Here is a 25,397-nt window from a genome sequence, read left to right on the forward strand (position 1 = left end):
TTAAAAATGAAGGGGGCTTGGGTTTGGTGATCAGTAAGGTCCCTTCCACCTCTAACAGACTTCTGAGTCACCAGAATCTCAGTTTTCTGTCAGGGATTCTTTCTATTCTGCAGCAGAATTAGAATTCCTACTCTACCTTCCCCAAACAGGGACCTTTTTGCAGTTTAGAGGGCTCCTGGGGAAATGCTTTGCCTTGTTGTTCTCTCTGATCCCATCCCCCTCTGCTGACCCTTTCTCACAGAAGCCATCAATCTTTTCTGCTGATCAATGGGAAGACTCTCTTTCAGCTAAGGGTGCAGTGTAAGGATTCCAAGGACAAACCTGCTTCAAGAAGGGGTTCTGACAGCAACTTTCAGACTCAACATAATGGACAGAAAAGCTTTAGTAGACATCTCAGGCAGGGCAAGCCGTGTGAATCCCCTTCTTGCTGGGGACCAAGGGCGGGGCCTGCGCAGTAGGACGTTGTGAGGGAATGGATTTCAAAGCCTTTATCTGTGAACCCTTTGGGTTAATGATCCTGGATAGGGAAAGGGGAATCTTGAAACTGTTGCCTGAGATGAGAAGAAGTCGAGGGATCAAAATCAAAAAGAAATATAAATAGAGAAAACAATAACAAAAAAAATTCCAAAATGAAATACTATAATTATAGTGACCAAGTTTGGCCCTGAAATACCAATGCATTTTTCTTTAGTTTCATTAGTACATCTGGTGATCCAAGCCCCTCTGTATTTAAAGCCCTTCACCACCTGACTTTAGCCTGCCTTTCCAGCCTTATTAGGTATCACTCCCCATCATGAATGTACTGACACCCCATCTCCTGTCTTTCCATGCCTTTGCACTGCTTGATCCCCATGACTGGAATGCACCCTCACCTCCTCTTAGGGTTCCACATTTTCTTCAAAGCTTAGTGGCAGTGCCCCTTTTGTACATGAAGCCGCTCTCTATCCCCTCTCCCAGCTGCTAATACCCCCCCCCCGAAAAAATTACCTGGTATATATTTTGTCTATACTCATGTTTACCTTTGAGGGGAGGGATTATGTCATTTTTGTCTTAATATGCCCAGTGCCTGGCACAGGGTAGGGGCTTAATAAATGCTTGCTAATTGATTGACTGATTGTCTGGCATATAGTGAACCTTTAATATATCCTTGTTTTTAATAAATCCTCTGATAGTCACAACCTCATTGACCTCAGGCAAATCACCAGACCTCCCTGGGCCTCAGTTTCCTCATCTGTAAAATGAAAGGGTTGGACCAAATGGCTTCTGAACTTTGTCACCCTATGATTGACTGGTGGGATTGTGGCCCATATGTCCAGAGAAGACTGGATTAGATTGGATTAAAGAATGTAGGAGAAGAAAGTAGAATTCCCCTCTGCCCCAAAAGGGGCCTTTGCTGGAATCCAGGAAACCCAGATGTAGGGATGTGTCCCCTGAGCTTTGAGCCTCCATGTTCCAAGTCTTATCTGAGTGAACAGGATGGCTGCTAGGCGTCTGCATGCCAGGCCCCATAACCAGGCCCCCAGCTGCTGAACAAAAGGCTTCTCTCAGCTCCCAATAAATTGGTCCTCTGGGAACTGGCTCCGAGATTCTAATTGACGCAGGGAAGGAAAAGATTCATTAGTCTACGGACTCATTAAAATGCTCTGCTGTTCACCTATAATTTATTCTTGGCCCTTTATCAAGAAGAATTAAACAAGTTGGTGCCTGGGGAGGAAGCTTGTGTGGCATACATCCCACCATACCTCTTGCTGCTAAGGGTCTTTGGCCCCTATCCCATCAGACTGGACCCAGCTCAGGACCCCATGCTTTGCCTAGATCTAAAAAGAAACAGAATTTCAGAGCTGGAAGAGTCCTTAAAGGTCCTGAAGGATGTAAGGTATGATGGATTTGGAGTCAGAGAACTGAACTTTAAATCCCAGCTCTGCCATGTATTATGACATCTCTCCGATGTCTAGTAAGTCACCTAACTTCTCTGGGTTTCACATCCTCATTTGTTAAAAGAGGGGATTGGACTAGGTGAGTGACTTCTCAGCTCTAAATCTATGGTCCTAAGATCTAGTCTTGCTCCCTTATGCAAATAAGGAAACTGAGGCTCACTGTAGGAAAGAGTTTCCCTAGATCGCACATCAGCTGGTCATTGATAGAACTGGGACTAGAACAAGGGTCTCTTGGCTTTCAGCCCAGTGATCAGTGGAAGAATTTGTTTTCAAGCCCCAGAGGAATAATTGATATTCAGAATGTTGACCCTATAGCCCTGTGATATCCTGGGGAGCTTTCTAAATCACTGGGAAAAGATTCAGTTATGCTTATTGTACTTTTAATGATCCCTTGCATCTGAGTACTGTGATTTATGTATTTCAAAGCACTTTCCCTTCCCATTCCTTCATTTGATTTTCTCAGTAATGAGCAAGGTGAAGGGAGAAGAGGCCTGGACTGGGGAATCAGGAGGCCTGGGTTTTAGATTCAGCTTTCTTTTTACTTACTGGGTGGATTTGGGCAAGCTGCTTCCCTTTGAGCCTTATTTTATTCCTCTTTTAAAACAGAGTGATTGGATCAGACAATTCCTAAGGTTCTAGTTCTAATAGCATCTCTATTTGTTGACTGGGGAAGCTGAACCTCAGAGAAGTTAAATACGTTTCTCTTTTTTTGTTGTTTTGGACAACTTTTTATTTTTAATATTCATTTTTAAAATTTTGAGTTTCAAATTCCCTACCTCCATCCAGTCGTTCCCCTACCCATTGATAAGGCAAGCAAAATGACACCCATCATACATATTAAGTCATGCAGAACATTTCCATATTAACCATGTTGCAAAAAAAATAAAGTGAAAACAACATTCATCAGTCTGTGAAGTCACACAATTTAGTGACAAAGCCAGATCCAGTCTCTAACAGTATTTTATTTTATTCTTTAGAATTATTTCTCTAGTTCTTTAGAAATCAGTAATCTATGATACATAGAACATCATTGGTAAACATTTGGGGAGAAGCTATTAAAAATGGATGAAGAATGAAGAATTTTCTAGCAATTAGAGCCATTCAGTATGGACTGGACCATCAATCAATGAAGCATTGATTATATGCTTATTGTGAATCAGGAACTTGTTAGTCACTAAGGTTACAGAGACGAAAAATGAAAGTCCTTGTTCTCAGGGAGCTTAAATTTTATTGGAGAAAATGTACACATATAAATATACATAATATGAACACAAGGTTAATTTGGTGAGGAAGGCACTAATACTTAGGGGAATAAGGAAAGGCTTCCTATAGAAGGGGTTGCCTGAAAAGAATTTTGAAGAAAATACTTGATTTTTCAAAAATAAGTTTTTGTTGATATTTTGTTTCTTGCTTTACCATAGTATCCTATATATTCCTCTTCCTCCTGTCCTGAGAGCCATTCCATATGACCCCCCCCCCAAAATATTTTAGAGGAGGAAAAAAGTCACAACTGATTGATGCAATGAAACAGTTCTAAAATGTGTGCAGTGTGTAACACCTGTGTACCTTCTACCTCCTTGAAGGGGTAGGTTGGAGATGTCTTCTCATATCACTTCATTTGAATCCTGTTTGATCTTTATAATTTTGTTACATTTATAGGTGTGTGTGAGATTCTTTTCATTTATCTTGTAGTTACTGTGTAGAAATAGTAAATTCTTAGTATGAAGGAGTGAGCTCTTTAAATTGAGGTGCTATCACCACATGAAGGGGAAGCTATGTAGAAACAGTCCATGCCTTGGGCAGAGCATTGAATGAGATGCCCTCTTAAAGACTCTTTTAGCTCGAGATTCTGTGAGTCTATTAACAAGAACATTCACTTAACTGAAATGCTTCCGCTTTCCTGTATTACTAACAAATTGGAGGCCAACAGAGCTGGAAGAAGCAAGGTAAGAATTCTGGCAGCAGGTCCTCAGTGATGGGACTTCTGGGAAGCACTAATCAGCCAGCATTGTTACAGCTTCCAAGCCCTCCTGTGGATGCACTTACTTCAAGAGGGAGAAAATGAAGGAGTCACAGAATGTTTGCAAATAGCCAGGGAAACAGGGGTGGGACCACATGGTTTTTGGAAAGTTGCCCTACAGATCTAGGTAGTTTTCCTAATTTTTTGTTTAGGAACCACAGTTGTCTTGGGGTAGTTGAGGCTGAAGAATGAATGTGAAGGGCAAGTCAGGGCTGGGCTATCAGTCAGGAAGAACTCAATTTGACCAAGCATAGAGATCCTAGGACTTATTTGAGAGACAATATAATGAGGTAAAAAGAGCCCTGGGTTGGGCTATCAGGAGATCTGAGTTCAATCCTGGCTTAATGCTTACTTTATTTTGTTTCAGTTTATCTGGGTTTTCTCATTCCTTCCTATGTTCTTCATATTTATCATCTACTTCTACTATGGGATTTTGGCTTCTCCCCTCTCTGGGCCTTAGTTTTCTTATCTTCTAAATTAGAATAAAAACCTACCTTGCCAACCTCAGGATTGTTGTAAGAGATCATGGATGTGAAAGCCCTTTGAAAACTATGAAGTATCAGGCAGCAGCAACTCTTCCAGACTGGAATGGGCCAGGTCATGGTGTAGCCAGGTCATGATATGGAGACTTAAGAACACAAATATTGGGGCAGCTAGGTGGTGCAGTGAGTAGAGTGCCAGCCCTGGAGTCAGGAGGACCTCAGTTCAAATGTGGCGTCAGACACTTGACACTTAATAGCTGTATGACCTTGGACAAGTCCCTTAAGCCCAATTGCCTTGCCTTCCTCCTTCCAAAAAAAAGAAAACCCCAAAAAACAAAATCACAAATTTCAGTGATTGCATGGTTCAGGCAGGTTTATAGGACAAAACTCAGAGGTTATTGGCAAGTGAAAGAAGAGGGCAGATCTGGACAAGGGGCCAGTCCTGCCGTGTCACTGCCAGTCCTCACCATAATGGTGAGCCCATCATGGAACCAGAGGAACATATTAAAGCAAAGCAAACCCAGGAGGACTGTACAATCAGTCTGGAGGTTTGGAAGGCAAGAACTGATTGGGGGTACCTGGAGTCCTGTTCCAGTTGAATCTTTCACATGGCCTTTCTTTCTCTCCTCCCTCCTTAACTTTTAATTAATTTATTTATTACATCATTTAAAAAATTTTTGAATTCCAAATTCTTGCCCTCCCTTCTGGCCTTTCCCCACACTGGAGAAGACAAGCAATAGGATGCCAGTTATATATGTGAGGTCATGCAAAACATATTTCCATATTAACCATGTTAAAAAACAAAACATGAAAAATAAAGTTAAGAAAAGTATGCTTCAGTCTGCATTCAGAGTTCATCAGTTCTCTCTCTGGAGATGGATAGCATTTTTCATCATGAGTCCTTTGAAATTCATATGGCTTTTCTCGCAAATGCTACCTTTGCTGGACTAGGAGTTCTACCTTTTCTATAATATTATCAGTTCATAGCTCTAGAGCTGGAAGGGACCTCAGAGGCCAACTGGGCCAGCCTGTTTATTTACAGATGAGGAGACTGAGACCTAAGGAGGTTTTACCCCTCGGTCATACCACCAGGAGGCACAAAAAATGAGTTGAGCCTAGTTCCTCTGACTCCAGAACCAATATTCTTTCCCATGCTGTCTTCTCTGCTTTCCCTGTCTATTCTCCTCATAGTCTTTCCCAAGTCTAACCCTAGGCCTGCTTATCCGTCTGCCCCCTTGCAGAGTATCAGAACTTTTCCTGGTTTGTGTCATGAATTCATAACCTGTACCAGCCGAACCAACCTGGGCCTCAATTTCCTTATCTGTAAATATAGAGGATTGGACCAGATGGCCTCTGATATCTTACCTCTCACCTCTGCTGCCGTCATCCAGGTGGTTTTCAGTGAGGATGGGGACCCTTTTAATATTTTTTGCCCTTATTTGGGTTTTTTTTCCAGTTTTTGGCTGTAACTGTCAGGAACATTGGAATGACCCCCAGCAGCCAACCCTAGCCTCAGTTACTTGGTAAAGTATAGGGGCAAGGGAGCAGGTAAGTGGAGAAAGGACCAAGTATCTGCTTAGAATTTCAGATTCCGATAAGGACCTAGGACTTCATGGCATTCTAAGGCCCATGCAATGTTGTGGTCTGGTATTGTCAAAAGAGCATTGAACTTGGAAGTTGACACCTGATTTGGATATTGATGAGCTCTACATATGATTGTCAGCAAAGTTCAGAGCCTAAGCTTTTTCATTTGTTACAAGGAGGTAATAATTCTCTCACTCACTAACTCGTAGATTTGTAGTGAAGATGCTTTTGTACAATTTAAAGAGCTACAGAAATGGACATTTTCCTTCTGTAAACTTTAAAGTACATGAGCTCGTTTCCTCCTCTTTCTCCTTCTGTAAGTCATCCAGCATTTGCCAAGTTCAGGGTTATGTGCCCAGTACAGAAGAAGATATATACAAAGCAGAGTCCTTGCCCACAAAGCTTAGGGCTCTGCTTGGGGAGAAAGAAACTAATGGAGAATAATACAGGATGTAATATAATCTAAAATGACTCATGTAAGGTCAGGAGCATTTCTCTTTTATAAAGAAAATTAATTTTTACTGGTATATTTTGTTTTTAAGTCATGTTCATCCCCTATTCTCCAGTCAGAGAACCATTTCTTGTAACAGAAAAGTGGGTCAGGGAGCAGTTCAATAAAACTAATCAACATATCAATCAAATATAGCAGTATATACAGGGTTCCACAGCCATAGCGTCCTGACTCCTTAACTCTTCTGCCTCTCTCTTGTGTAAAGAAGGGAGGGAGGAATATTCTTATATTTTTTTTGAGGGGACCAAGATGGTCATTGTAAATTACAAAGTGTTCTCTTTCAGTTTTTTTCTCATTTCCATTGTTATAGTTGTATATGTTGTTTTTCTTGATTTGCTTTCTTCACTTTGCATTAGTTCATATAGATCTTCCCCTTCTTCATTTCCCATGGCTTAATAAGATTCCTTTTCATTTGTGCTCCATAATTTATTTGACCATTCCCCAAAGACCTTCTACTTTGTTTCCATTTCTTTGCTACTACAAAAAGTGTTTCTGGAATTGTTTTGGTGTATGTGGAGAATGTTTCTGTCCAATGGGAGCTGATATTTTATCAGGGGAAACGCGTACACACATAAATATGAATAAAAGAAGTACAAGGTGGATTGGCATGAGGAAGGCACTAGTAGGTAAGAGAGCAGGTAAGGAGATAAGCCTTTTATATAAAACCTTTATTCTCTCTGATCTCTTTAGGGTATATACTTAGTAGAGGGACCTTGACCTCTCGGGCCAAGGGTCTGGATGTTTTAGTCACTCACTTTGAATAATTCCAATTTTTTGGTTGGACCAGTTCATAGCACCATTAGTGTGCCTGTCTTGCTTCAGCTCTTGCAACATTGACTGTTCTTGTCTTTGGTCATCTTTGACAATTTGCTGAGTGTGAGGTGGAACTTTAGAGTTATTTCCAGTTCTCTGATTAGTCGTTTGGAGCAGTCTTTCATATGGTTGTTAATAGTTGGAAGTTTTTCTTGTGAGATCTATTTGTTCATCTCCTTTGACCACTTATACATTGGGGAATGGTTTTTTGCTGTTTGGAGTGCTGTCTAACGAACTCACATTTGCATAATCCTTTCACTTCCATTATTTTATAGTGTCACTACAATAACCCTAGGAGACAGGCACAGTTTCCATTATCACTCTCATTTTACAAATGAGGAAACATGTCCAGAGATTCAAGAAGAAGGGCCACAACTAGAGCCCAGTCGCCTGCTTTCAAAGTGGGTCTTTCCACTATGTACTTTTGCTGCTTCTTCCTTCTTTTTAAAGTTATGAAATATTTAGAGAAGTAAAGTGTTCTGCTCGGCCCCAGAGACTCAAACTAGTGGCAGTGGATGGAAGTTACAGGGAGGTAGATTTAGGCTTTGCTAGTAATGAAAAATTTCCTAACAGAAAGGTCTCTAAGTGGAACACTCTGCTCTGAGAAGTAATAGGTTCCCTCCTCCCTACAGGTCTTCTAATCAAGGGCAGGACTGGATGGCTTGTCCATATGCTATAGAGAGGACTCCCACTTAGGTATGGATTGGTCTTTGATGTCCCTTCCTTTTCTGAAATTCACCTGACCAAGATGGGAGCCAAGATTATAAGGGGCTGAAGCTATACCTTTCACAGCCCTATTTCTTGTAACCTACTGAATTTATTGTTTTCCAACTATGTTGAGCATCCAGGGGTTTACTTGAAATGTAGTGGATTGTGTTGTGTCATTGATTGGACAACCTTGGTTCTTGGGAGCTTCTTGAACTTGAATCTTCAGATTTATGCGAAACAGCATGCAAATTAGTACTTTGATCTCTTTGCCCATTTAATTAATGAGGCTGCAGGTATGAGTGTGACAGGTCAGACATGCACTTGGACCCAGTGTAAAAAGTCACACACAGGCACACACATGAATAGATGAAGTCCATGCCCAGGTAGAGCAGTCTGCATTATAATAAAAGTAGATCATGATTTATGTATACACCATATACCTACATTCAGACATATACACATATACATATATACATACATGTGTGTTACCTTTTAGCTTACAAAACACTTTGTTGCCATTATCTCCTGATCACAATCCATGTTACCCAGCAGCTGTGGACTCATGCAGGGGGAATTCTCATCATTAAGTCATCTATGGTTCATTTGTCCCCACTCAGAACTGAGAACTTCTGAAACTAACTCATCTAAATTATCTATTTCCAGACCTTCTAGCAAACAAGAGGTTACCAATAGCCTTAGACATCTACAATATTTATTCAGGACAAAAATGAATAATAAACTTTATGAGTACAGTCTCATTCTGTATCTTTCCCCTATCCCAAACACTTATGCTTCCAATGTAGAAGCTTGCACAGATTATCTCTGCAGATGGAAATGAGGAAAGATGGAGTTTGGAAACTGGCACATCTTTATCCCAGCTTGATCAGTTTCTGCTGCTTTTTGCATTTTTCAGCAGCCAGAATGTCTCCTTCATCGATCCTGCTTGCCTCAGGAGTGGTCCACTGCTGGTTACACAGCAGAAATTTGCTTCTGTAACTCCCACTCTGCTAGACACCCTTCTCACTCCCTATAGCTCTCCTCTTTCTGAGAAGCTTCTCTCTCCAGACAGAGGCTAACACAGCACCTGGTTGGGAAAGAGTGGAGAGGTATTCAGAATGTAAAAGTGCCAAGAGAGCTCAGGGAAATGGATGGAGACCTTGCTCTTTTCTAATGAATACTTGTACTCTCTCCTTCCCTCACTCCCTACTCATGTACCATGGGAAATATGGTCCTTTGCTTTTTGGGCATGCTTGTCATAAATTTATGTAGTGCTTTTTGGTTTACAAAGCATTTTGTTTTCATCGATTCTTGCAAAAGCCCTGTGAGGTAGTAGGGCAAAGACTGTTCCCATTGTACAGATGAAGAAATTAAGATTCAGAGAATCTGAGTTCACAGTTTTCAGTGCAAGCAGAAGTTGTACTGAAGAACAGGTCTTTTGACTCCCCGGTTCAGTATTTTTTCATGACAGTATCTTAAATATTTTTAGGGACATTTCTTGCTGATCTTTAACAGTATGAATCTTAATCCTTTCTATATATAGTCTTATAGTTGTAATCCTTTTCTCTGTATAGTCTTTTTTTAAAATTTTCATTAATTTTTTTTCAGTTTTCAACAATCACTTCCGTAAGTTTTAAATTTTCTGCATTTCTTACCCACCTTCCTCCCTGAGACAGCATACAATCTTATATGGGTTCTACATATATATTCTTATTAAACACATTTTCACATTAGTCATGTTGCATAGAAGAATTGAAATGAATGGAGAAACCATGAGAAAAACCAGACCAAAACATAACATAACATGAGAGAAAATAGTCTGCTTCATCCTGCGTTCTGACTCCATAGTTCTGTCTCTGGATGTGGATGGCATTTTGCATCGAGTTCTTTGGGAATATTTTAGGTCCTTGCATTGCTGTGAAAGGCTAACTCTATCAGAAATAGTCTTCGCACACTGTGATTGTTACTATGTATAATGTTCTCCTGGTTCTGTTCATTACACTCAGCATCAGTTTATTTAAGTCTTTCCAGGTTTTTCTGAAGTCTGCCTGTTCATCATTTCTTATAGCACAATAGTATTCCATTACATCCCTATACCACAGCTTGTTCAACCATTCCTCAATTGATGGACATTCCCCTGATTTTCAGTTCTTGGCCACCACAGAAAGAGCTGCTATAAATATTTTTGTACATGTGAGACCTTTTCCCATTTTTATGATCTCTTTAGGATACAGCTGTAGAAGCAATATTGCTGGGTCAAAGGGTATGCACATTTTTATAGCCCTTTGGGCATAGTTCCAAATTGTTCTCCAGAATGGTTGGATCAGCTCACAGCTACACTAACAGTGAAGTAGTGTTCCAACTCTCCCACATCTTTTCCAACATTTATCATCTTCCTGTTTTGTCATGTTAGTCAATCTGATAGGTGTGATGTGGTACCTCAGAGTTGTTTTGATTTGCATCTCTCTAATCAATAGTGATTTAGAGCATTTTTTCATATGATTATAGATGGCTTTAATTTCTTCCTCTGAAAACTGCCTGTTCATGTCCTTTGACCATTTATCAATTGGGGAATGACTTGTATTCTTATAAATTTAACTCAGTTCTCTACATATTTTAGAAATGGGGCTTTTATCACAGATACTAGTTATAAAAATTCTTTCCCAGTTTTCTGCTTCCCTCCTAAACTTGGTTTCATTGGCTTTGTTTGTGCAAAAACTTTTTAATTTAATGTAATCAAAATTAATCATTTTGCATTTCATGTTGTTCTATCACTTTTTTGGTCATAAATTTCTTCTGTATGGCCTTTAAAGAAAACATTTTTAGAAGGAGCATGGAATAATGACATAAATTCTAGACTTGGAATCAACAGTCCTGAGTTAGAATCCCGGTTCTGTCCCTAACTTCTCTGTGTTCTTGGACAAGTCACCTGCTGTCTCTAGATTTTATTTTCCTCATTCCTAAAAATGAAGATACTGGACTGTGTGGACTCCAAGGTCAGTTAGCAGTAGCTGAGTTGGGTCATGAACCCATGCCTTCTGATTCCCAGGTCCAGTCTTTGTACAACATCAAACTCTCACCCTAAGTTAGCGTGCATGGTCAAATCGAGCCTTCTTCAAAAAACCAAACCAAACCTATATAGACTCTTTTTTGAAGATGGGAGTCCCAGTTTCCTGGCACCCACCTTGTTGTGGGTGTAAGGCTCCACGGTCATTCTGGGGTGGTGTCTTCCTCCTGAGAAGAGACTGGGTCTTGAAAGAAGAGTAGAATTTCCAGACACAGATAGTGACATAAAGGAGGGATGTGAAGCACAGCATGACTGGAGAACAGGGAGGAGCAAAGGGAAGTAATGAGAGACAAGGCTGAAAATGAAAAGACCTCACATGTTAGTTTATAGAAGTTAGATTTTATTCTATAAGTAAAGAGATCCATTGAAGGAAGTTAGGCTGGTACACTGGAGGTCCCCACCCCCAACCCCAGTGAAGGGTAGTACATGGGGACTGAGACTTGTTTTGCCTCAGATTTTGAGTTTTTGCCCCTTAAAAAAAAATGATAGCCCCTTTGCCAAGGCTAGTCCATCTAGTGGAGAGTGGGATAAGAACTTGGAATTGTGGGTATTCAGTTTCACAGACTCCACCTTTTCTGGAATGATCCCAACTCAAGAAACCATGTTAGAGTTCCCACCCTGCCACTGACTCTCTGTGACCTTGAAGTACTTTGCCTTCTCTGAATTTGTTTCCTTGTGCGCACATGGGGATGGACCCAGTGGTCTCTGAGAGCCCTCCTTTTTCTGACACTGAATTTCTGAATTTATGGCTTCAAGATCACAAGAGGCATTAGCTCTAGGGCTACTTTGGGAATTCTCCTGGATGAGAATCAGCTGGAGGATTGCATTGGAACTGGTCCTGCCTTTGGCTGAGAGCTAGTATGTATGAGCTATGCACCAAATGTTAACCAGAGCTAAAATGCATTTCCTGTTCAGAGAATCATAGATTTAAAGCTGGAAAAGAATTCAGCCCATCTGTCAGCCCCCTCATTTTGCAGATGAGGAAACTGAGGCTTACTTAGGTTAAGTGATTTGCCCAAAACTACATAGGTGGGATTCAAACTCAGATCATCTTGACTCAGAGCCAGTGCTCACTTTGCTATTCCATGCTGCCTTCTACCTCTGTGCTGTTGGGCAAGTCACTTTAACCTTGACCTCCTTAATCTGTAAAATGAAGGGGTTGAACTAGATGGTCTTTAAGGTCTCTCCAGTTTTCTCAGGCTTTTGAACATCGATGGAAGCCAGGGTGGGGAAGGACTCCGAATAAGAGAATGGTCTTGTCCTATCTTCACACGTTTTAGGACTATGGCCATAACACATGGCCAGGGCCCCAGTGGCCTCTCCTGTGTGGCAACCATGAGACAGGATGTGACAGGGCCATCTGAGTTAGCCCATGGGGTGAGTTTTTTCCTAGCTATATTTATGAAATAAAATAAAACATGACAGGCAGGCTAGAAACTGATGGATGTTGCCCTGGTGAGGAGGGCAACTCCTTCAGGTCTTTCCTGGTGTTTTTAGGGAGGAGAAGGAATGTTGTAATGAGGAAAATATTGATTCCCCATAAAAAGATTTTAATCAAACGTTTGGACACCCCAGGGAGGAACAGCTCAGCCTCGGCACCAGATTAAACTTCCATCTTCCCAAGATCTCACTGCCTGGAACCCTACTGGAGGCTCCCAACCCTCATCCATCACCGAGAGTGTGTGCTAAATGAGGCCCCAGGGGTGCCCAGACCTCTTCATGTTGGGGGAAGTTTGGTGTTTGAGAGTATGACTGGAGACCTCAGAGCCCTGAGTGCTACTTTTACATATGTGGCTCCCCCTGCCTCAAGCCTCTCAACACTTTTCCTGCCTGGTTAAAAGGACCTCAGCTTCCTCCTCTACAAAATGGGCTCCTCCCTTCCCAGTCTGTTTAGCAGAGGGCATATTTAGTGGGATTTGGTTGGAGGAGGGAGCCCATGATTCAGTTGCTACCTTCCATTTTATAGCCTTGCTCCACAGCATCACTAATTTCCAGAATATTAATGAGTTTAGGAAGGTGAGGGAGAAAACTAAAGACTAAAAGAAAGGAGGAGAAAATGTGTGGAAGAGGACAAAGGTTAATATTAAATGATATTAAAAGGGAGAGACCGAGATCAAGTAAAGACAATAGAGGAGAGAAAATGGAAGGGAGGTAGAGATGAAGAGAAGGAAGGGAAAGAGGGAGGGAAATAATAGAAGAGAAAAGGAAAGGGAAGAAGGAAAGAAAACAGTGTATAAAATGCAAAATGAGAAAGATTCTCCTGAAGTTAGAACACTGTCTTATATGAAGCCAGAAACCTCCATTCCTCCCTCCACTTCAGTCCACCTAAGTAAAACTACTTTACTTCCCCGGAGCACTTGTCACTAATAGTTTTCTGCTTCTAGTAAACCATGCCCATCACATATAGGGTTAGGGCATTCTAACCTAAAAAACCATTTTGTTTTTGCTGGCGTCTTCTGGAATCCACCCCCCCCCCTTCCTGCTTCTACCCCCATTCCTTCAACTGTCCCAAGACTATTCTTAGTCACAGAGGTAGAGTCACAGCAGGAAAGTCAGGGTACCTTCACAACCTAAAAGAAATCAGTCAGTGGACCAGAAAGAAAAGGAATAAACTCTTCTCTTCTTTGTAGGTTTTATGGGAATTAGAGGCCTGTGGAGACACTGAAGGCACTGTGGTTCAGTGGGAAGAGCCCCAGATTAGGAGGCAGGAGATTTGCCACTGGAGTGCTGGTCGTGGCTGGAGCATGGGGAAGTCCTCCCTCTCAGGGCTTGAGTTTGTTCACCTGTAAATGGGGGATGGGGGGAAGATATGGTACAGATAGTGAGTCTCAATTGTCCTTCCAGCTCTGACATTCATGGTTCCAGAAGTATAAATTGCTGTTTTGGAATGAATATTATGACCATGAAGTATTTCAGTTTAGCAAACATTTATAAAATATCTACTGTGAGAGGCAACATGTAGCAGCTAACTGAGTTACAAAGCCCTGGGTTCAAAGACCCCTGACATCAGTTGTATAACTGCAAATCACTTAACTTCTCAGTACTCTAGACTGGGAGTGTCAATCTCAAAGACAGACAGGGGCCACCAATACACATATAAGGATCCCTGTGTTCCACATATTGACTTAAGTTTTAAAGTGCAATATTATCTATCTTTCATTGTATTTTTATTTATTTCCTATTTGATACCTCTACGTTTGCCCTAGGGCAAATAAGGTGCTCACCTGCATTAATAGGAGTTTTCCTCATATTTCTCAATATTAATAAAATCATAGGGTCAGTCTCTATCTCTGTGGTGTGTAGTGAGCCCTGTGTTGGGAGAGATACAAAATGTAGAAAAGTTACAGTCCACACCCTCATGACACTCACAGTACATATAATGTACAAGGTTACCTGATAAATCCATTATTATTTTGAAATTTTCTTGTGATTTCACTGTTATAGGGAGCTCTCAGTGAGAAAATTCCCTTCATCAGTGCAAATTGGCATCATTTCAGGTCTTAGAGTTGCCATAGTGTCTAGGGCACTTGGAGATACACTAGGCACTGCACTAGGGTCTCGGAGGCAGTACTTGTTAGAGGCAAACCTTGAACCTAGGTCTTCCTAATTCCAAAGCTAATCATTGTGCCTCAAAATTGCACTGTAGAGGTACAAAAAATGCCTTTGGGAATCTCAGGGAGGAGGTCATTACCCACAGATGATCAGAAAGAAGTGGCATTTAGGTTGGGCTTTAAAGAACCGGACTCAGCCATAAAAGGGGGAAGGGAGGAAGCTCACCCCATTCCTCCTATTCCAACGATCACCTCAAGGTCACACATTCAGGAACTTGGCGGGCAGAGGTTCCCAAAGGTCCTGACCTGGGGTCTGGAGTGACTAAGGAAGAGATACAGCAAGGACCCCAGTTTTTTTACTGCATAGTCAGGCTCCTTTCTGGGCTGGAGACACCCTGGGAAGAGGTGCCCGAGTATTGGTAAATGAGTAATGATAAAGCAAGGAGTTTTTTTGTCATTTTTACCCCCGTAATTGGAACTGGGCACCTCCTGGCCACATGATAGATGAGAGGCCTAGTGGGGCATTTGTCATTGCCCAGCTTCCTGGTGGGAACGAGGCTCATAAGTCACAGCTGACAAATCTTTTAATGACTTTTAAACATCATTTGCAGGGAAGAATGACTGTGATCAAGAAGGAGTGCTTTGTGACTAATCATGCCTGGGTTCCTGGCATTAGCTCCTGGGGAGCAGCAATCTCAAGTGTGGGGATTTGGGGGGCTTCCTGTTTAGTTTCAGAAGATAGTCTTTCCAGTGGGAATGGAGTGGGGCCAGGCCTTAGCAGATTTCTGTACACAGACTCTCAGAGCATCCCATGCCTCCTTCCTCACTTGAACCCTTAGAATTCTTAGCTTTCTTCAGTGCTCAGCTCAGGTACCACCGCTGAAGGGAGCCTTTCCTCATCCCCTGATTTGTAGATACACTCTCTCTCCTCACATATGTTGGCATATGCTTACCTACTTATGTGTTCTATCCCTCTCCTTGGTAGAAGGTAAGCTCTTTGAGAGCAGGGACTGTTTCATTTTTGTCTTTGTGTTCTCAGTATCTAGCATGGTGCCAGGTACACAGTAAGCTCTTAATAAATGGTTATTGATTGATTGGATTGGATTAGAGAGGTTGGGTGGTGATGAATAGAGGGGAGGACTTTCAGGGAGAAAAGAGGACAAGGGAGCCAGGAAGTAGAGCCCTAGGTTAGCACCTCACTGGATAAATATGGTGGAGAATTGAAAAGCTTTTGGGGAAATTAGTCCTGCCTGGCTGGTAATGATCATTTGGGCAGCACTAGATGACTGAGCCCTGCACTACCAGAGAATTTGAATGAGATTAATAGATGCTCTGTCAACCATAGCTTTGGTAACTAGGTGCCTTTCTACCAAGATGCCCTGAGCGAGTGACTGTCCTACCTAATTGCTTCATTTTCCTTCTAAAATATTTCCTACCACAGAAAGCTGCTTCTTTTCCAAGCCACATGGGTGGGACATCACCTAGCTAGGCTTAAGGACCTGGTGCTGATCTTGAAATCTAACTTTGATTTCTGAGCAAGACCAGAAAGAGTGGAAAGAGCCTCAAACTGAGAATTAGAAGACCTGTGTGTAAATGCTAGCTCTGCTACTGCTTGTGTTAAGCTGTGTGGCTTTGGCCCAAGTCGTGTTCCCTCCATAGACTTCAGCTCTTGCCTCTCTAAAAATAAGGAGTTGGGATAGATGTGGTGATGGATTCTATATGTATGTTATCTAACTACCAGCCTAGCTCATTGTAGACGGGCTTGAGTTTGAATTTTTTTAACTATGGCAACTCATAAATGCATCTACTAAGATATAAAGGGGCCTGAATCTCTACTGCTAGAGAGATCAGCCACAGTGGTGCCTGGTCGAAGTATTGATGTAAATTAAAGTGAGCAGATAGATCTGTGTTTAATGAAAGAGGATGGTGTCAAAAGATCTGAGTTTGCTAAGCCCCGGCTTTGATGCTTGTTAACTGTATGACCCTGGTCAAGTCAGTTTTCCTCTGTAGATCTCAGTTTCTTCATCTTTAAAGTGGGAGTGGTGGCTTGATTCAGTTAACATTAAGGGTCTTTTAGAAAGAGGGTACCATGCGTGGGGCTGGAGATGCAAAGACCAAAATAAAACAGGCCCTGTTCCTAGAAGAGCTCACATTCCGGGGGGACACAACATGTACACAGAAGCAAACAGAAGGTCGTTTTAGGAGGGAGAGAACACTAAGGAAGTGATATTTGAGCTGAGCCTAGAAGGAAGATCAGTATTGGAAAGGCAGGAAGTAGGGGGGAGTGGGGAGGAGTGCCTTCCAGCAGCGGGGATAGTTATACAAACGGAGACAGGGACAGATGAGTTCAGGAATAACTCTTAGTCCAGTTTGCCCTAAAGTACATGAGAGGAAAGTCATGTGAAATAAGGCCATAAAGGTAGTTGAAGCCAGATTATGGTCAACCTTATACAGCAGACTGAGTAGTATATTACTTAGAGGCAATAGAAACCTACTTGAAGCTCTTGAGGAAGGGAGTCACATGAACAGACCTGTTTCATAAGAAGTTTATTTTGGCAGCAGTGGAAAATGGATCAGAGATGGGGGAGAAACTAGAAGCAGGGAGGTCAGTTATCTAGGGAAGGCTGTTGTAAGAAAAGCTGTAGAAGTGTGAGATGTTATTAGCCTTAAAAGGCCCTTTCAATTCTAATGCATTAAGATACCTCACTCCATTATGACTTCAGCTAAGTTGAGTTGATTTTATTTTTGTTGAGTCAATTCAGTCATGTCCGACTCTTCGTGACCCCATTTGGGGTTTTCTTGGCAAAAATACTGGAATGGTTTGTCATTTTCTTCTCCAGCTCATTTTACAGATGAGGAACTGAGGCAAACAGGATTAAATGACTTGCCCAGGGTCACACAGTCTGAGGCTGGATTTAAACTCAGGTCCTCCAACTCCAGGGTCAGCACCACCTAGTTATCCTAGGTTGAGTTGCAAATAAAGGACATTCTAGGAGGAAATTGCCACCTTTGAAAGAATACAGTCCATGTTGTGGGGAACCTGTGAGGTGAATTTGGGGAAGTTGGAGTCACACTGTAAAGGACAAAGAATTTTAAATTGATCCTGTAGGCACCAGGGAGTCATAGAAATTTCTTACTTATGTGGTGGTAACAAGGGATAGAAGTAATAAATTGCAAAAGATAAAACAGATTTTGATTATATAAAATTGGAAAACTTTCCCACAAAGTAAAACAACACAACTAGGATAAGAAGAAAAGTAATTGGGAAAATGTCTGATAAGGGTCTGATATCCAAGATGTACCTAAAAGGACTAATATGCTTATATAAAATCAAAAGCCATTCCCCAGTGGAATATCAAAGGATATAAACAGAGAGTTCTCATAAGAACAACAAGTTCCCAGATCACTAATAATAAGAAAAACAAGAGTCAGAACAATGCTGCATCTACTCTGCACCCAACCTGTTGATTGGCAGAGATGGAAATAGTGTTGATGGGGTTGTGGAAAGGCTATTACTATATATTATGTTGGTGAAGCTATGAATTGGTTCAATGATTCTTAAAAGCATTTGAAATTAAATGAAGAAAGTATAGGGCTCTTAACCTTTTACCCACCAATCCCATTGCTAGGCATATACCCCAGGGTGGTGAAGGATTAAAAAAGACCCCTTTCCTTACACGCCAGAATACTTACAGCAGCACTTTTTGTGGAAACAAAGTAGGAGACCTGCTATTGGGGGATAGCCAAATAAACGTTTTGCATGAATATTATTGAATTGTAAAAAATAAAGGATATGAAGAATACAGAGAAGAGTGGGGAGACATAGACCAACTAATAGAAAGTAAAATAAGTAGAACCAGGGAAAAAATATACACGATTACTACAACAATGTAAAGGGAAAGAATGGGGGGGAATTGAAACTGAATGCTATATAATTGTAATGACCAAACTTGGACCCAAAGAAGAGCCATAAGGCTGCATCTCCTTTCCTTCTTCCAGGAGCTGGGGGTGGATGGGGTGAGGAACTGTGGGTATAGAGCGCTGCGTATAATGCCAGACTTGAGAGATATGGTTAGTTTTGCTGAATAGCATTTTCCCTTCTTGTTCATTCTTATAAAGTAGGGGGGTGGGGGAATATAGGTAATATGAAAATAGAAACATTAGTAAATTTCTTTTAAAAGTTATTGGGATCTAGGAGAGGGGGAATTAAAGAATGTGGGAAATGATGAAATCTGTCTCTTTGAGCAGATTTTGACCTTGATGTAAAGAATATATATAGGAGCTTTGCATTACAGCTCATAGAACTGGAGTAGGGGAGAGACAGAGGAGGTGATGTTAATCAGTGGTATAAACTAAACCATACAAAGTGATCCCTGAAGGCCCCATATTGACTTAGAAAACCACAAATTAATATTATTTATGTTGTACTGTCTTTTTTGCTGTTGTTAAATATTTCTGAGTTTTGCTTTAATATGAATCTGCAGTAGTGCTGGCCAAATGGGTGATGCCTCTGGTGTAGATGGCTCTATTAGCCACCTCTGCCACTGAAAGAAGCCCTCCCATGACAGCATCACTGTATCTCTGTGTATGTACCAAGGGCAGAACATCTACCACTTCTCTGACTTACTAAATCCCATTCACTTTTCCCAGGCTGGTGATTAGTGCCATCAAAATGGCTAAAATATTTCAGCTGAGAAAATGGTTTGGGTTTGTTTTTTTTTTTTTTTTGTAGCAGAAACGAGCTGTGTCCTCTAAGCTATAAATTATATTTCAAAACATTTGTCCAATGGAAGTGTAAATCAGCCTAAGGTCCAGTGCAGCTAAACTGGTCTAGTGACTGTCCCTTAGAGGACACTGACTTCCATCTCTGTTCCTTTGCACAGTCTGAAATGAACTCTGCTCACCTTTAACTGTTAGAATCACTGACTTCCTTTCAATGCTCAGTTCAAGCGCTCCTTCCTCCATGAGGTCTTTCTGACTCTCCCTGCCCCAATCTTCCCTTCCCCCCCCCCCCCATTACTTGTGCAATCAGTGAAACATGTGAACTCCCTCAACGCTCTGTAAGGGTGCTTCACTGGCCCAGCTCAGACATCCCAACACAGATTCAAGAATTGGCTCTACCACCAAGTGGCAGCAAAATGCAGTAGAAGGTGGGTGCAATGGGGAGTCAGGAAAAGCCACAGCTTGAAGTTGGCCTCAAATACTAGCTGTGTAATTGTGTGCCACTCACAGCCTCCCTGGGCTACAGCTTCCTCATTTATAAAATGGAGAGGATAATAGCAGTAGAGGGCAGTGTGGTATAGTGGATAGAGGAGCCAGCCTTGGAGTCAGGGAGACCCGAGTTCAGATGTTGCCTTTGACACATCTTTGCTTCCTGACCACAGACCAGTCTCTTCACCTCTCAGGGCCCCCAGACAGCTCTCCAAGCTTCTCAGGTCACAGAGGGGTTGTTGATTGGTGGAGTTTCCACACCAGGGAGTTCCCAACACTGATGAAATCACCTCCCCCAGAATAGCACTTACTTCAGCGTGAGGCTGAGAGGATCAGATGAGATAACATATGTAAATCCCTTATAACTTCAGCTAATGCAGTTCTTAATGTAGGGTGTGGGGGAAAGAACCCTGGGACTTCTGTTCACATCCTGGCTCTGACCCTTAACAACCTATGCTATCTGGGACAAGTCACTTGACATCTCTGTGCCTCAGTTCCCTCTTCTGTAAAAGGAAGGGATTGAACTAAATACTTTGAAGGTCCCTTCCAGCTCTAAATCTCTAATCCTATGAGTCTGTTCTTGTCTTTGTCTCTAACTGTCCATCTGTTTCTGTTTTGACAGTTCTGTTTGTTCATCTCTGACCCTCTCAATATGTCTCTGACTCTGTCTGTCTGTCTGTTTTTTCTCAAGCTATATTTGGGTTCCAGTCCTTGCTCTACCACTTATTTATTGTCTAACCTTGAGCCAAATCTTTCCCTCTCCCTGAATCTCAGTTACCTTATCTGTAAAATGAAGGGGTTCAACTAGTTGACCTGAAAAGTCATTTCTAGTTCTAATGTTCTCAGATTCTTTCCTCAGGTCCCTTTGAGCCCAGACATTCATTGATCAGTTGACTCTGATGGAAAGTCTGACTATTTGTGACTCGAAAGGACTCAGTTGCTCACTCTTGATAGCCTTCCTCTTCCTCCTCCGCACCTCAGGCACCCGGTTTAGTTCTCTGTCCTGCCAGGCAAAGCCAGCTGGGGCAGGGCAGGAAGAAATAGCGGGTCAAGAGGCACCTCAGGCTCCAAAGGAACCAAATGATGAGGTTTCCCTGGAATGGATACCTGGAACCACAGAAACTGGGTTTCTGAGAAAGGGGTTCTGAGACAGAGAAAGGCTGGTGCTGTGTTGAGGGATGATAAGGATAACATTTCTATACTGTAGTCCTCCTCTAATGCCTCTTGGTATTGAAGTGACCCTGGCTTCTCAAGGCTTTCTACCTCTGGAAGGCCCTACCATATTGCAATCTTCAGAGACAAACTCAGGGACAAATGTGTATTAGTTCTTAGCTATCCTAGCTAAGTTGAAAGGCTCATCACTAGAGTTGACCAGAAGATAATGAATCTTTTTCAGTCTCAGTAGATCATGAGGACTGGCTCTAGGGTTTCAGTCTGCATTGATGGAGAGAGTATTCTTACTTATGAAATCATAAATCCTTAAAATGTCAGTTTATTTCCTTGCAACAACCCAGGGAGGTTGATATTTTTCCCATTTTGCAGATGGAGAAAATGAGGCTTAAAGACATTACTTGACTTACCTGGGGTCCCATAGCTGATACTGAAACTCAAACTTGAACCTAGACCCTTGTTGTTCATTTGTTTCAGTCGTGTCTGACCCTTCATGACCCCATTTGAGGTTTTCTTGACAAAGATACTGGAGTGCTTTGCCATTTCCTTCTCCAGATCATTTTACAGATGAGGAAACTGAGGCAAATGGGCTTAAGTGATTTGCCCAGGGTCACCCATCTAGCAAGTGTCTGAGGCTGCATTTAAACACAGATCCTGAGTACAGGCCCAGCAGGGCTCTATCCACTGAGCCACCTAGATGCTCCTGAACCTAGATCACACAGCTGATACTCAAACCCAAGTCTCTTGATTCCAAAGACACTGCTCTTCTCAACATCACAAGCCAACTCAAGCAAATGTTTTATAAACTGTAAAGGATCATGTGGATGTGCACTGTGGTTCTTAATTTTCGGTCTGGGCCTGTCCTGTTATTTCATCAGTGGGAAAACTCCCAGTGTGGAAAATTCCTCTGTGGAATGCAGATCACCAGCCTGTCTATAATTTGGTCTTAATTTGTCCATGGTCACCCAACTAATAGATGTCAGTCAGAATTTGGACCCAAGTCTTCCTGATGCAAGCCCTACCTTATCTCCATTATACTGTGAGGCCTCTTCGTATAAAACAGCTGTTATGTGTTTGTGTTGAGGGCCAAGAAGAATCAGAAAGGCCTCAAGGAGGGGAATTGGCACCTTGAGCTTTGAAGGAAACTAGGATTCTTAGATTTGGAGGCAAGGAAGGTGTCCTGTAGGCATCAACAAAATAGACTTGTGAGAGTGGGTTACTAGACCAGTTTGACTGAATTATAGAGTGAGTGAAGTAAAGTAGTGTGTAATAAACCTGGAAAAGGTGGGCTAGAGCCCACTATGAAAGACTTTAAGTACTCAAGAGAAGAGCTGTTAGATCAACTCCTAGGAACAGTTGGGAGCCCCTGGATCTCCGGAGCAGTAGAGTGAAGTGGTCAGACCTGGGCTTTAGGACAATCAATTGAGGATTGGAGTGGGTAAAGTTTTAGAACAGAGCCCAATTAGGAGGATGTTTCACTAGTTAGTAGGGAGAGCTAATAAGGTCCAGAAATTGGCAAGTGGCTGTGGGAGTGGAGAGGAGACAAATACAAGAGATATTATGAAGGCTAAATTGACAAGACTTTAGTCTCATGCTTACTAGGAGTAATAACAGACTTCTCAAGTGTTTTAAGTCTTAGTTTCCCCACTAGTATTTTAGCTGCTAGAGGCCAGAAGCAAAAGCTTCTTTGATATTTTTTCAAGTCTCCTCTACTGTTACTAGACACTTCCCTTCCACCCAGACCTGTGACCCTGAGCTTCCCTTCTGGCTGCACAAGGTCCCCTTCAGTCTGAGACCCCACAACTTTTCTGAATGCTCTTTTTCTTTTCTGGCCCATCAGACTGACTGTCAGGAACCAGTTGAAGGCTAAAGGTTGCTTCATAATCTCTCCAGAGATCTGACACTTCTGCTCTAGGGGCACCAGGTGGTTCTGTCAAAGCTCAATTCAGTGCCAGATGTTGGCCTAGGACCAGGGAAGAGCTAGTTCATGGAAGTGTTTGCTGGCAAATATGCATCCCTGTGGAAGCAGCAGAGGGCATTATGGTGATGGCAATTCTGGGCAAAGGGTGGGCTCCACTTCTGCCTCCAGGTGAAAGGCAGCATGGTGCAATGGCAGGAGAGGGCCTGGGTTCAAATCCTGGCTCTGCTTCTGACAGTGTAACTTCAGGGAAGGCAGTTCATCTCACTGGGTCCCCATTTCCTCATCTGCGACAGGGGGATCCATCCTCAGCAAACTCTTATTAAGAGCTGCTGTGGGCCAGGCGCTGTATCTTTCTGGGGGAAAGATAATGAGGGCCTGGGGAAGATTACTTTCTGTTGTGAGAAGCATGTATGTGTGTAAATAGATACAAAATACATACAAGGTAACTTTTGGAGGGGGAGGTAACAAGGTAACTTGAGGAAAGTCTCTAGCATCTTGGGGTTTCAGGAAGGGTTTCCCATCTTTATGACTTAATCTCGCAGGGGTATTTAATAATATAGCAAACCCCATTGTGGTTCCCCTTTCTTACCCTCTGCCAGTCAGGGGACTGAGTAGGCGTAGACTGGCAGGTGGGTCAGTGTTGTGACCTCACTGAGTTTCTGTCTTTCTAGGTCATCGCCATGTCTCTGAAAGTGCACACAAGCAACATCACCAACAAGAATGACCCCAAGTCCCTCAACTCTCGCGTCTTCATTGGGAACTTAAACACAGCCATGGTGAAGAAAGCGGACGTAGAGACCATCTTCTCCAAGTACGGCCGTGTAGCCGGCTGCTCTGTGCACAAGGGCTATGCCTTCGTCCAGTATGCTAGCGAGCGCCATGCCCGTGCTGCCGTGCTCGGCGAGAATGGGCGAGTGCTGGCAGGGCAGACTCTGGGTAAGGACTAGGCCCCTGCCCCATCAGCATCTGGGTTCTGGCAGACCCTTACTCAAGCTCAAAGCTGACCTTAATTGTAGGTGAAATAGGCAAAAGCTATTCTGTGGTAGTTGTGATTTTGAGGACTTCTGAGAGTCTTCTCCCTCCAGTTCCTGCACGGTGCCTGAAATTCCTTTAACAGACTCAACCTTTAATTACACACTTAGAATTAAAATTTAAAATGTTCTTGAATGAAGCAGTCCAGTCCAGCAGTCCATATAAAACTATTTATATGCACCTTTAGGTACTCGGGTGGAGGGAGGGCAGAGGGGCCCTGAGAAATCTGGAGATGAGTATGTCAGGGCAGAGAAAACAAACTGCCAACCTCACACCTCTGTCCAGTGGATTGATGCCTGTCCTGGCCCTTCCCTGATCAGCCCCGCTACAGGTGATTGTTTTCTATTCCTGAGATGCCCAGGATCTTCCTTTCTGGCATGAATATGTAAATAGTCACCCAATCACCCACGACAAGCATCTAGAGTTCCTGTTAAGGCCAAGGAAGCCAGGAACCTGATGATAAGGATGGTACCTATCCAGGGAGTGGAAGGAAGAGTGGGGGGATGGATCACAGCAGAAAATCTTGACTGGTGAGGGCAAAAGCAGGCAGCATGCCAAGTTCTACCATGCCACCTAGTGGCAGAAAAGGCGCCCTGGGTATGTGCTGGTACTGGTGGGACTTAAATGTGGGAGTGCCCTTACTTGTGGATTTGAATCTGGTATGTGAGCATGGGTGTAGTGAATGTGTTTTTGTTTGTATTTTATGTAGATGAGTATACGTGAACTGTTCTTGCATGTGAATGAAGCCATGTCTTAGTGTGTATGTGAATGTTCATATATAGCTTGTGTTTGTGATGCCTACATGTGTGAAGGGTAGCCAGAGGCATTGGGCAAGGGAAGACTCCATTCAGTCAAGTCATCCTAGTATAAGACCATGTCTGTGTATGTAGGTGTGATGTGCCTGTGTGTGTGTGTCAGCAGGTGCTATCACTCCATCACCTGCCTTGACTTCTTCTTTGTATAGACATCAACATGGCTGGAGAACCTAAACCCAATAGACCAAAAGGACTCAAGAGAGCAGCTTCTGCCTCCTATGGGTATGTGTGTTTGCCCTGTAGCCTGTCTTTCTGTCTGTGGGGCCAGACCCTAAAGACAGAGGGGCTCCTTGCCTGCTGGTACAGTGTCCCAGGTCAGCAACGGGGGGATACATGTGGGGCTGGCACTGATGGTCTGACAGTTAAGGGGTGGCTTGGGCAGTTGGGGCTTGGGGGACTTGGGTCCCTGGATCCTGTGTGACCTCTTACAGAGGTCAGTGCCTTCTTCAATTCAATTCAACAAGCATCTATTGAGAAGCAGTGTGGCCCAATAAATAGAGTTGACCTTAGAGCCAGGAAGAGTTAGGTTCTAATCTTGTCTCTAACATAGATTAGCTATGGTGACTCTAGGCAAGTTC

General features: G+C 42.6%; 1 protein-coding gene across 12 annotated transcripts in view; it reads left to right on the plus strand.

Moving 5' to 3' along the window:
- Positions 1-25,397, plus strand: part of RALY (RALY heterogeneous nuclear ribonucleoprotein) — a 63,389-nt gene that overhangs the window by 26,996 nt on the left and 10,996 nt on the right. For all 12 annotated transcript variants that reach the window (XM_072631288.1, XM_072631295.1, XM_072631290.1 and 9 more), the window contains exons 2-3: positions 23,644-23,908; positions 24,969-25,041. In XM_072631288.1, coding sequence (XP_072487389.1) covers positions 23,653-23,908; positions 24,969-25,041 — 329 coding nt within the window. In that variant the 5' untranslated portion in view covers positions 23,644-23,652. The remainder of the gene's footprint in view (positions 1-23,643; positions 23,909-24,968; positions 25,042-25,397) is intronic.

This window comes from Notamacropus eugenii, chromosome 1, assembly GCF_028372415.1.
Source record: "Notamacropus eugenii isolate mMacEug1 chromosome 1, mMacEug1.pri_v2, whole genome shotgun sequence".
Classification (NCBI taxonomy): domain Eukaryota; kingdom Metazoa; phylum Chordata; class Mammalia; order Diprotodontia; family Macropodidae; genus Notamacropus; species Notamacropus eugenii.